This window comes from Leptodactylus fuscus, chromosome 7 (genome assembly GCF_031893055.1).
Source record: "Leptodactylus fuscus isolate aLepFus1 chromosome 7, aLepFus1.hap2, whole genome shotgun sequence".
Classification (NCBI taxonomy): Eukaryota; Metazoa; Chordata; class Amphibia; order Anura; family Leptodactylidae; genus Leptodactylus; species Leptodactylus fuscus.
In genome coordinates this window covers 45,612,512-45,625,338 of record NC_134271.1, presented here as the reverse complement: position 1 = coordinate 45,625,338, position 12,827 = coordinate 45,612,512, and the positions used below count along the sequence as shown (strand labels likewise).

The 12,827-nt window shown below is 39.5% G+C and overlaps 1 protein-coding gene across 2 annotated transcripts in view; it reads left to right on the top strand.

The window, feature by feature from the left end:
- Positions 1 to 3,573, top strand: part of TENT4B (terminal nucleotidyltransferase 4B) — a 31,787-nt gene extending 28,214 nt beyond the window's left edge. For both annotated transcript variants that reach the window (XM_075281836.1, XM_075281835.1), the window contains exon 12: positions 2,400 to 3,573. In XM_075281836.1, the coding sequence (XP_075137937.1) occupies positions 2,400 to 2,576 (177 nt within the window). In that variant the 3' untranslated portion in view covers positions 2,577 to 3,573. The remainder of the gene's footprint in view (positions 1 to 2,399) is intronic.
- Positions 3,574 to 12,827: the final 9,254 nt, after the last annotated feature.

Below are 12,827 nucleotides of genomic sequence, written 5' to 3'. Positions count from 1 at the left end.
TTGCACACAAAGAACAAGCTGCCGCGAATGAAGACTGATGGAAAATGAGAGCGGAGACAGTATGTGAAAGCAAGAGGATTCAATTGGGGGCAGTTAAGCTGTAGAAGATGGGGGGGGGGGGGGGTGTGGGGGGGCTAAACTGGAGGAGAGCGCAGATGGAGGGTGACATTAAACTGTTGCCCCCATTTTAAAGGGGTTGGCCACTTTCAGACCAATATTATCAAATGTACAATAAAAAGATATACAATTTTCCAATATACTTTCTGCATCAATTCCTCACGGTTTTCTAGATTTCAGCTTGCTGTGATTCATTCTGTTACTTCTAGAGGATAAAACTGACCATGGTCATGTGATTTACGGTCCATGGTCATGTGATGAGTACACACAGGTGCTGCTCGTTACAGTGACAGCACAATAATCAAACATCTGCCTGGTAATCAGCTGTGCACCTGTGTCCTCATCACATGACCATGGACCGTAAATCACATGACCATGGTCAGTTTTATCCTCTAGAAGTAACAGAATGAATGACAGCAAGCAGAGATCTAGAAAACTGTGAGGAATTGATACAGAAAGTATATTGGAAAATTGTATATATTTTTATTGTACATTTTTGTCAATATTGGTCTGAAAGAGGCCAACCCCTTTAATGTCCCACTCCAGCTACTCCAGTTTAATGTCCCCCTCTAGATTCTGCCAGCTTAAACTGGGGCACATGGGGAGGGACTTAATACTGTGAGACATTTTTAGGGGAACATTATAATGGGGGGCATATAATGTTAGGGTGACTGTGTGGCATTATACTTTGTGGAGGGCACATGGAAAAATGGATAAGAATGGGCGGAGTCAACATAGAAGTGGGAGGAGCTAAATTTACGGCAGTGTGCATAGCTGTCTAGGACCGTTTCAATTTCTCATGTGGCCCCATGGGAAAATTAATTGCCCACCTGTGTTAGATCATCAGTATTAGATCTGTGGAGTCTGATACCCAAGACCCTTACCAATCCCCTGGTCTCAATAGCCGCTACACAGAGAAGAGGTAGATGTTCTCTACACAATGGCTGTGCTGAGTTACTACAGCTTAGTTCCTATGCAAGTGACCAGTAACTGCGCACCCACTACACAGACAACAAAGCTAGTCCCCTCCGCCTCTTAAGATTATTGGGCATATTTATTTTTAGGAGTTTGTGTATTGGGCATTCTTGGACACAGGCATACCCAATGTTTTACTTTTATATATCTGGTTTAGTGAAAGGGGGATGATTTAAACCTGTGTTGCAAAGTACCGTATTGTAAAATATATCACTTCTACCCCCCGTAAATGGCTTGCAAAATTATAGGTGCAAAGCAGGTCTTCGTAAATCCATTCTGCGTTCTATGGGGGGAAAAAAAGTTTGAAGGGAGGTAGAATGACAGCCATATAGAAAACTTGCTTAGGTGCATATTCATAAACATACACTCCACATATCATTTTGGTGATGAGGAAAAAATGCTTGCAAGCTTCCTGGTGGCCGGCCTGTTTCCATCTATAGTAGTAGCACAGAGGATGAGATTTAAACAAACTTCCTCTATATACTGAGCTTATGGGTGGTGACACAGGGCGTATCTTGCATTGTTGCAGCCACATCCTGTCCCTGGCTACCAGTATTAATTGGGGAGGGGGTATGTTTTATGTTGCTGGGAGGCAGGCAATCTTGGCAGCATAGATAACGTGGTTCAGGCCGGTAAATCTGGCACGTGCTCAGACATTTTTCACAGATGAAACTGTCGTGTGAATCTTATCTTATACAACAGTGAGCTATGGCAGAGGACAGCCACATCCCAGGTACAGGGTGTCGCCAACCTGCATTCATTCTCATTTATTGTTGCACATCCTTTAACCTTTCCAGTATAACATCTGAGTGCTTCAGATGAGTTGCAGCAAAATAATCTGGTTTCGGGTTGTTTTTGTGACAGCGGCTTTTGCACCGATATGCTGCAGGCCTTCTCTGTTGGAAGTTCTGCAGCATGTTTGTCCCGTGTGGCCTCTAAAAATAATAAAAAACTTAAAGTAAATACATGAATCAATAATAATGGTAACTTGGTGACTACAATAGGAGCATGATGATGGTATCTGAGATGGTTTGATACCAGTCTTAAGACCTTTATGCCTCATGTGACACTGTCTTAGTATAGCTTTTTATTTGTGTAATTCTTTGACTAACATATGACACTATGAGCACTATATTTGTGAGGAGGAAAACCAGAAGAAAGAGGGTAAAATCTAATGGAAAACCTGTCCAGTCCGTGTTCACTGAATAGAAAACTTTCTCTGAAATGTATATTTATTGCATAACCTGTGTGACTACTTACTTGGACTAATAATTTTTTGCCACTTTTTTTTTTTTTTTTTTTCCCAGCATGGCACAACCAGACTTTTCCGTTCAGTGCCCTCCAGCAAAAGTTTCCAAACCCAACCCAACACAAGCCAAGGCACATCAGTGCCAAGTCGACATCTTCAGAGTGGCAAAGCACAGCACCAGCACTACAATAGCAAAAAACGCAAGCACAAGCGGGAAACAGACCTGTGTAGATAGCTATTATAGCTGGACTTTTGTGACCTTCCACGTTGTGCCGCAACACAGTTCACCTGTATCAAACGGCTTCATGACTGTACGGGAAGCTTACAGACTATTGAGTCAGTTTCTTTTTACTTAGTGTTTTTTTTTTTTTTTTCCAGCTGACCACAGAAATGGATCATGAACATTTGAAACAAAAAAGGAAAAAAAAAAACCAAAAAAAAAAAAAAAATCTATATATAAAATGGCTGCTCATTTGATAAAACATAAGGAGCTAAACAATTATTTGCACTTCTTTATCGGCACCAGTGTGCTGGTTTATAGGACTTAAAGATAGAAATAAAAGAACAATACAAACCTAAATTTTGGCGAGGGGTGCAATTTGCAGAAACCCCTTGTTATTTGGGAACTTTATTTCTGCATGATGGTTTGTTTTTTTTTTATCATTTTGATTATTCTACCATTTTATTGTGCATACCACAGTATATAAAGTTATAAAGTTGCACTTTTGTACTGGTGCAAATGCTTTTTACATAAATCTTTACAAAAAATTGGACTAGTTTAGGGGACAAAAAAAAAAAAAAAATTGTTCATCTGCTTTGAGATTAAGTTGATTTTGGTCACCCGGAAAGGATCATTTCTACTCACTGTTGCCCATTGTCATTTATTTATTTTTTATATATTATATATTTAAATAATGACAAATTATTAGAAGGCAAATGGCCTGACCATGGAGAAAATGTAGCACATTTTTTTTAATAAGATGTCATTTTGACAGTCATAAATGCTTTTGTCATTCATTTTACTTTCTTTGATGCATCAGCCTTTGTGTTACCATTGAGGAAGAGGGAAATGAGAAGTGTATATTGACATTTGTTCTGTGGCTTTTATGCAGGTAGCAACTCTTTGCTGATGCATACCCACCAACACTTGAATCCTAAACTGCGGCACATTTAAGCCCCTTCCAAGAGTGACCCAAACCAGCCTTCAAAAATAAAGATCCATATGCTCCTTCTCTTTTTGCAGTCTGATTCCCTGGGCATTCCTGTGAAAAACAGGTCTGTTGGCAGGTATGCAATGGTCCTGTATGGAGTAAAGAAATATTTTAAGGTAGTATGTTCTGGTACTGTCACAGAAAATTTTATTTAAAAAAAATTTAAAAAAAAAACACTCCCATGAACCCCACTCCCTCCCCCACAAAAAAAAAATACTATCAGGGCTCTGTTCTGGTTTCTGTTTGTAATGGAGACCACAAAACATTGCTGGATCTGTCACCAGCGTCATGGTCTCTCAAGGGTGTCAACACAAAACCCTAATAATAAGCTGATGCTTCTGAAAAGCGGATTGTACTGACTTTCATCTTATCTATGGCCAGCACTAGATCAGACTATTTCAGATTAAGATATACATAACTAGGAACTAAAAGGTTATTTCATTTTAAATAACGGAAATGAAAATTTGCCTAAATTCGGTTCTAATTTGTCCATTGTTCTGATTCATCATTTGATCAGAACGGACTGAAATAGTAATAAAATGACTGGTGCAGACAGTTCTCTCCGCAGCCGTCATCTTTGATTTTAATGTTCCAAGACAGAAGCTTTCCTCAATCTTGTCTGGTTACTTTTCAAACTGCTGAAAGCCATTTGTGCAAGACGTCTAATCCATTAAAAAAATAAAGATGGAAGAAAGCTTGGTCTTAACATTAGTCAGTGATCATGGACATTGACTGCGCTCTCTGCAGCCGTCATTTTGTTACTACTTCTGAGTCTACGACACATCACAAGAACGGACTAAACTAATATGAAATTAGCCTTAAAGGGATTGTCTTGGGTTGAACCAAAAACTCAGCAATGGTGGGAACTGCTGTAAAATAAAAGAACTACTCTACTGGTAGGTCTGTGTGCAGCTGCTCAGTGGTCGACACCCATACATAGGTAAGTAAGGATCTACCCACCTTTGTCCCCATTTCGGTTTAATCTAGGCAACTCAGTTTCCAGCAGAATGAAGTTTTATGCAGCTAAATTTAGGATTCTGTGGGTACCATCGATCAGAACCCAAAATCTAGTAGGGGATTACATAACCTATCATTTTTAGTTGACACACCATGTTGAGCATCAAATACATATTGGTTATGTTTGCATAAAGTATAGAGTCATGTATGGGGCTATGGCTAGATTATAAAGTGGAATTTTTTTAAATGTTGTGTTTTGGAGTTTTTTTTGTTTGCAATATTAGAATCTTTCTCTCCTATTTGTAAAGAATTTTAAAAATCTGTGAGCTGAAGACAAAGCAATAAGCAACTTGTCCCCAATGTAGTTATGGCATACACGGTTCATGCTCTGGCTTCTAGAGAACTAAAATTGCCTATTTCACTTATTGCAACCCTCCCACTTGTAAAAGCAGTGTGTTCACAAAAAAAAATTGAGGGAATGTTTATGTAATTGTCTATTTAATATATACAGCTTTCCCTTAACAGGAAGCTATTGGAGAAGGAGAGGCCGTGCTACTTTAAGCTTTTGGGCTAGACTTACAGCACTGAGCACTCAGTATGTGCCAGATTTACCGGCCTGAACATCAAGCCGGGAGAGGCGCTCCTAGCAGTATAATTATCTGAAGCCCGGAGTCTCTACCTCCTGGCAACATACTGTCTAATACCTGTATGGGACAGGAGATCACTTGCAGACAGACTCCTGCCTTCAGAGATGACTATAATGCTAGGAGTGACTCTCCCGGCATCAGGCTGTGGGTGGATCTCTGTCCTATGAATCTAGCCTTGGGGTGTTTGTAGAGTTGAATCGTTGACTGGCATGTATTAATGTGGTTCTTTATACTTGGTTTGCGTTGTACGTATAGAAGGATTTCTGTACCCTGGGTATGTATAACATATGTGATTTTTAAATATTTCTTTATAAATGTGGTGGATTATAATGTTCATATGCATCAGAGGGCCAAAATGACCGATATATAAAATGCCACCTTTTAATGTCCTCTTTAGAAGACCTCTAACAAATCAAAAAGTTTTAAGCTTAGAACAAAGTTTAAGAAAACATTAAGCAGGTTCTGTCATATCATGAGCACTACTGCGAGGGAGCCTGTCGCCATGAAAATCCTGCAGGAGCTCAGCAGATTGGTGTATGGGAAAAAAATTTGTACAATCATTTTTCTCTTCTTTCTAAGCTTAATAGGACTGTGTAGTGAGTGGTCTTTATACTGCCAGATACCTGTTTGCATGTTGTAGAGTAGAGGCTGTTCATGGTAAGGACTGCCCACCGGACTCTGCATCTGAATTCAGTGGGCGGTCCTTAGAGTGAATAGCCTCTCTACCACTACGCAAACAAATAGCTGTCAGTTACTGTAAGGACCGCCCACTAGACTCAATGCTTTTAAGCATAGAACAGAAATGACGGGGTTTTTCATGTTCCTTTTTAAGATGGCCATTCACAGATTCTGGCTCAAGGGCACGACAACTAAGCTCCACCCAAATGAAGTCGTTTTAGTTGGCCATAGTAAGCAATTGCAATGTAGCTTTATTTTTTCAATATTAGAATGCAGAGATGAAAGCTATGCTGTGATCGGTTGCTATGAGCAGTTTTTTTTGGGGGGTGTCTCTCCCCCCCCTTTTTGTGTTTCCACTTTGGAATCTGTGTGTGAAGAAAGTTTGCAATAGGAAGCCACACAAATGTTAGGAAATGAAATTCCTGCATGTCTTCACTGGAGTTTACACTGCCATGGGTCCACATGCAGATAACTAGACTGTGGCAGGTGATTGAGATTTCTCACGTATTTAAAGAGGATCTTTCATCAGATTGGGCACAGGCAGTTCTATATACTGCTGGAAAGCTGTACATCACGATAGGCGCTGCTGGGCAGAAGGGCGTCCCTGGCTAACTGTCAGAAACGCCCTTCTGACTGTAAAGCGCTACGGTACCGGGACCGATAGCGCTTTACCCGGGGCACAGATCGGAAAAGCTGACAGTGCACTGAATTCAGTGCACTGTCAGCTTTCCAGCAGTATATAGAACTGCTTGTGCTCCAATCAGTGAAAGGTCCTCTTTAATTGGTGTGAATAGACCCTTAGTGGTGGTCTTCCTGTATATGGTAAACCTCCTGATCATCTTTGCTTTTATATAACTTTTTTTTTTTATGCTTCCTATGGCATTTAGTGATGCAAAACTGACAAATACAATTGATTTAAGGAAAAAGTAACCTGCAGCCAGCCCTGAAAACTCTTAACTTCTATACACACAAGTAAAGCTGGCCCAATCCTTTTGTTCTTGAGGGGGAGAAAGGCGCTGTCAGCTTCCTTACCACCTTCTCATTCAGTCTTCTCGACCAACCAGAGAGTTCTTGTGTATAGGGAAGCGATGTAAGATGTCTCTACAGTGTGTGGAGAAGATAAAGAAATATGAGGCGTGTGTGAGCAAGGCTTCATACATCCCATGCTAGGTTCCTACCTGCTTCGGTGTTTGTTTTCTGGTTTGCTGTTTCTTTGATAGACAGAGCCCAGGGGACCCCATTAACTGTAATATAGTCCCTAGAATTTCTGAGGTATCTCAGATGCTGAATATAGCATTAGACTGTCCATAGTTAAATGTTATGCAATATCATAGTATATTTTATTCATTACTATTTCACACTCTCTGCTAATCCTGAATTATCACTTACGATCCAATGGGAAAGGCCTGTCCCGGTCGTGTACTTGTCAGGGTGTGTTCACACATTGTCGTGCAGTTCTGCAAATGCTCGTGCCCTTACACCACATCCAGTCTGCTTACCATTTACTATACATAGTGTTTGAAAAATTTGACACTGAGCACAATATACAGTTAACCTGAAATTCTGCTGTGATATGTTTCAATGACTATTATATATATTTTATTTATATTTTGTCATAACGCTAAAGCAGTTTAACAAATTGCAGAAATTCCGGATAACTTGTGCTGTGCTCTCCACTCTTTTATCCGCTGCGGGACCCAAACGATGAAGGGCCTGCATGCTACAACAGTAGTTACCATTTAGACCGTAATGGGGTCAGAGACTCCAATGTGAATGAAGCCCAACTCTGCTACAACTGTTTGTATAATGCAATGTTATTTTGTGTTGCAAATGTAGAATTACTAAAGATAATTCACTATACAAGCACCATTAGGAGATCACTAATTCCTAAAGAGGAGACCTATGCAATGGCTTAATATATACATACACACATCTTACTACATAAAGAAAAAGGGGAAGTGTTTATTGGTTGCTTTTTAGAACCAGTTTACCCCCACGCAGACTAATCAGACTTGCCAAAATTCAAGTTGCTCCATGTGGATGGGGGAGAGCCTTTAGGAATTGGACCCAAGTTTCTAGAATATCCATCTTCAATAAGTTTAGTTAACGCCAATGCAATAATAGATGAAAGTTCACATTTCATTGCTTATTAAAAAAAAAAAAAAAAGCCAAACCACTCAATGCAAAACTTTGCATCAAAATTTCCTTTTATCTAGTCTATATTAAATGTCCATTTATGTGTATACAGATCTTTGGTCCGGTTTGCATTACATACATCCATATTTTAATCTTTAAATTGACCAAACGTTTTAATAAAAGGGTCTATAGACAATAAACTCGTATTGAAGGGCCAGTTGAGCCCCTCTTTGTGCCGACTACTACTCTGGCTAATAAGGGGTAAGCCTGAAAGCAAAGCCCCCAATAACTTTGGATGACCCTTCGGACCCTAGGGCTTGAATTCCGAAGCACAGCAGTGTATGTACAGATGTTCTGCCATGGTTTTTCTAGTATATACTGGGATTTGGGGTGATTCTAGACACATGTACACACACCTTTCATTTTCTGACTACCTTTAAGTCATTTTAATTAGATTTTGTGTAGAAATTTTTTTTACTACAATGAATAAATGGTTTAGTAAAGGCTTAATAGTCCTAGACATTGTTCTCTTCCAAATCTTGTAACTTTGTTAAAATATGCATCATGTCCTTCTTAGTTGTAGGACTCGTGAGCCATAACTATGGATACTGACTGTTATTCTAGTCTAAAAGCATTTCAGGCATTCCCATGTCTCTTACTTCAGGAGCCGGGTACACTGAACCATTGTGGAGAACTGTTAACCTGGGAATCTTGTTACAGGCAAAGCAACTGTAAAGGACCTCCTACTTGGTACATGACATGTAATATTGCCCTTGGTATGTATTGGCTTCTACCACACGGGTAGTATTTGTGGATATGTTTGAGGGCTGCATTGAATTGGTGAATGGTGCTGATCTAGGGAAAACCCTGCTGACATTTCAGTATGTGTAGTCTGTATAGTGGGTGCCCATATACTACTACTTTATTTTTCTATTGTATCTTTTATACACTTACAGTACTTGTATGCATGAAACCTGGAGAGCTAGATTTGCTACATATACAATACTGGATCATGGCTTCTAATGGGTTTATTTAGTTTTATTCACCATCATATTCTTCTAGTAGAAAATTGTATTTGTTAACTTTTATTTGTACATTTCTTGCATTTGCATTTGTTTAGTTGGAGTCAGTAAATGTGACCAGGTTTACAATATTGGACATAAGACATGTATGTTTTGGGCAGTACTAAAAGGTACTTTTAGATTTCCTTTATATGATGGGGAAAAAAATGTATCCCTCTTGTCATATGAGTGTTTCTATACAAAATTTTGAGAGGAGGGAGGTGGTGTTTTAGAACCTATCTGCAATATAATGTCAGACACATGGCACCATATGGCTTCTCCCTCCTTTATGCTTACATGTGTACTTTGTATATTGGCTCAGCCATTTACATGAAGTCTTCAGCGATGCTATCTTGCAACAGGGTGGCTACAGTCCAAATGCCTTAGGAGAGCCACTCACCGTTTGTACTATTGGCTAGATAATAGAAAGTGGAAAGGAAATACTTCTGTACACTTTCTATGTAAATTTTTAGGCTATTTCCAGAAGGGAGATTGCAACAAAAACTTGAGCTTGCTGTAGTTAGAATACATTTTGCTATACACTATACATAGTCTGAGTAGCGCACTGACACCCCTGCGCAGCCATTACGGTGTTATCATGGCCATTTGTTTTGAAGTACTATGTCTAGGATGTTATTGGCCTTTTTGAAAGGTAAATGGTTAAACAGATGATCACTGCAGGTCTGGTTTATCTAAAATCGGGGGTCAGTAACCTTTGGCACTCCAGCTGCTGTGAAACTGCAACTCCCAACATGCTCCATTCACTTTCATGGGAGTTCCAAGAACAGCAGAGCAAGTATGCATGCTGGGAGTTGTAGTTTTACCACAGCTGGAGTGCCGAAGGTTGCCAACCCCTGATCTAAACCCTAACAGTGTTCTTGCTAGGATTAGCAATGTCTGACCAAACACTGCCACAGCACAGTAGAACTTGCCTGAAATTCTGTCTATTCAAATGCATAGCCGTTTGCGTAATATATGTGTAATATATGGGTAAGTGTGGTCTGCTGCAGGGGCTCTGTTTAGGCCCCCCCCCCCCAAAAAAAATAAAAAATAAAAAAATCCTCTAATTTAGTTCTCTATTGCAGGATCATATAGGTCAGCTTGACAATGTCCTCCAGATTCTAAGACTATAAGTGGGACTGTAGAAAATGTCTTAAGAACCTAAATATAGATTCCTAAAGTAATTCATATCAAATATAAAACATGGATTTTATTTTTGACACTTCACCCAGTATAGGAATGCTTCATGATAGAAGTTGCTCTCACCTGCACACACTATATGCCATAATGTTACCTAACTATATACTGGAGCTAAAGACATACATGTTACTGTTCTGCCACATTCAGATAGATGGACAGGATAAGAAAAAACATGGCTACTCAGAAATCACAGATTTGCACAGCCATGTTTAATACTGCCCTGGCCGTACACCTATAACTCGTTTGAGACCACAGAGTTTGGAGGGATCAGACCACTACCTACAGTATATGGCGGTCTCTTGCCTCTTCCTCCAGGACAGATGTTAGATTTGTGTCCCATTGGAGATGAGCTACTGCCTGGGGAGTCTTTACTGTCAGTGTATGGCTCACTTTATATGCAGATTTGCAGTAGATATCACACAATTTGCCAATCTGCCATGTCTGAATATAGCCTTATGTTTCAGCTTCCTATTAAAGCCATTGGGTTTTGTGTACTGGTATAGCCAACAATCAATTTTCTTTTGCAGTCAGTATTTCACAGGACCCTGGTTTCTATACGGATGAAACTGCACCAAGCCAGACTGTATTGCTTTCTTTTCTAGAACACTCAAAAGCAAATACTATAAAAAAAAACAAAAACGCAGCCATGTTATTTTCTAGCAAGTTTACTAATCAGTGGTGTTTGCGGGAAGGTTATATTGATTCCTTTGGGATCTCCAGTTTGCCCCATTTTATGGTTTTCATAAACGCAGCAGGAAAAGATCTCCATTGTTTTTCCTGTAGGATGTAAAATCGCCTTGAGGGTAAACTGATTTAAATAAAAAAAAAAAAAAATTACATATAAACCATAGAGAAAATGTAAGTGTGTATATTTCATAATGCCTATAAAGAAAATGGAAATATAAACTTTTTGTATTTTTTTTTTTTTTCCCCCCCCCCCCTCAAATGCTTTATTGTATATTTCATCTGTGTATATCACTCAGTTTAATTATTTTATTTCTTTTGGAGTTGATATACTTTTGTGACAACTTTGTGAATCTCATTGGGTGGGAAGGGAATAAATGTTTAATTTAACTTTTTCTGTTGTACTTGAGTGTTTTGTTTTCTCAGCGCTTCTCGTGTCTCGTCACATTGTTTAGACAGTTGTTCCATGTTCTATCTTTTTACAAAGTGAAATGGGACTTTTCTGCACTTTTTTTGGCGGGTGGAAACCTGTGGGTAACCACTTTTTAAGCGGATTTTTTTTTTTTGGGGGGGGGGGGGGGTCCTCAAGTGGACCTGAAGAATGGAAACCTGAGCACGGGTGTGAACTTGGAGTAAGAGTACAGTTTGAGATGAACATATCAGATGACTCTGTCTTTAGCTAAAGTCCACATGGACTCCTGTATCCTTTTGCTGTAAAGGGATTCAGATACATAAGGCTGCCGTGTACATTATAGGAAAGAGCTTGTCTCTTTCTGGGAACATTCTTTTGAGTGCTCATACACATGCAAAATGCCTCTTGTCCAAATGTTGGACAACAGTATCTGTCATGGCAAATGTTTTTTCTAGTATAAAGTGTATAGGCACCTGAGAATTACAATAAAATAAATATTTAGACAATACTGATAGAAAAAAAAAATCTTAGCATCCATGTTAGTCACCATAGGCTGTAACCAAAGAGACTCATGCTTCATCCACTGCAGGTATGAAATGCCAAATAAAATGGGATTTTTTAAAATTTTTTTTGCTTTAAAGTAGTTACGTATTGATAACCCATCCTTTACTATAGGTCTACAAATTGAAGAGGCTGTAGTGTTTCGGTAAGTAATTCAATACTAAGCCGAGTACCAGACTTTTTGCAGAGGCTGTTCTTGAGTGCAGAAGCTCAGGCCAATTCACTTTAATGTGACGGAGTCGCTGCTGTACCATGTACCGAATGTGATGTCATCAGTACACAGGAAGAGGTTGCATTGCTTGTGAGTGCCCTGACCTAGACTAATGGGGGTCTCAGCTATTGGACCTCCATAACCACATCATAAGGATACAGTAGGCCATCATTATGAAAGCCCCTGTGATACTTAGGCCTTATTTACATGTTTGTTTTTTGATGGGTGTTGGGGGTGTTCACGGGTGTGCGCTGCATCCTTGGATAGTGCACAGTCCTTTACACATTATGGAAATGTTTTGCCCACAGTTAGTAGAAATCAACCATTTTCTGTTAAAATAGTTTAGATATGTGAAAAAATGGGCAACACTTATCTGTGTGTTCTGTCTGATTTTCATGGACCCATACACTTTACAGAATGCCCTTGGTCTGTAGAAGAAGGAAAAACAAAAGTCTTGTAGTGACGTCATCACAGGGACAAGCCAATCACAGAGCAGTAGTGATGTCATCACAAGTCCTTTTCCAGAAGCAGGAAAGAGACAGTTGGAGCTGGTGCATCGAAAGCAGGAGGAGGGACTTGCATAGAAGAACAAATGAAGGAGGGTGTGAGGGGTGCACGGGAACGCCCATGGTGTACGGATGGCTCATTTACATATAAATTTAAAAGGTAATTCATTAAAATGGAGGGGGGGGGGGGGGTCTTTTAACAAACGATTAGCAGGACTTGAT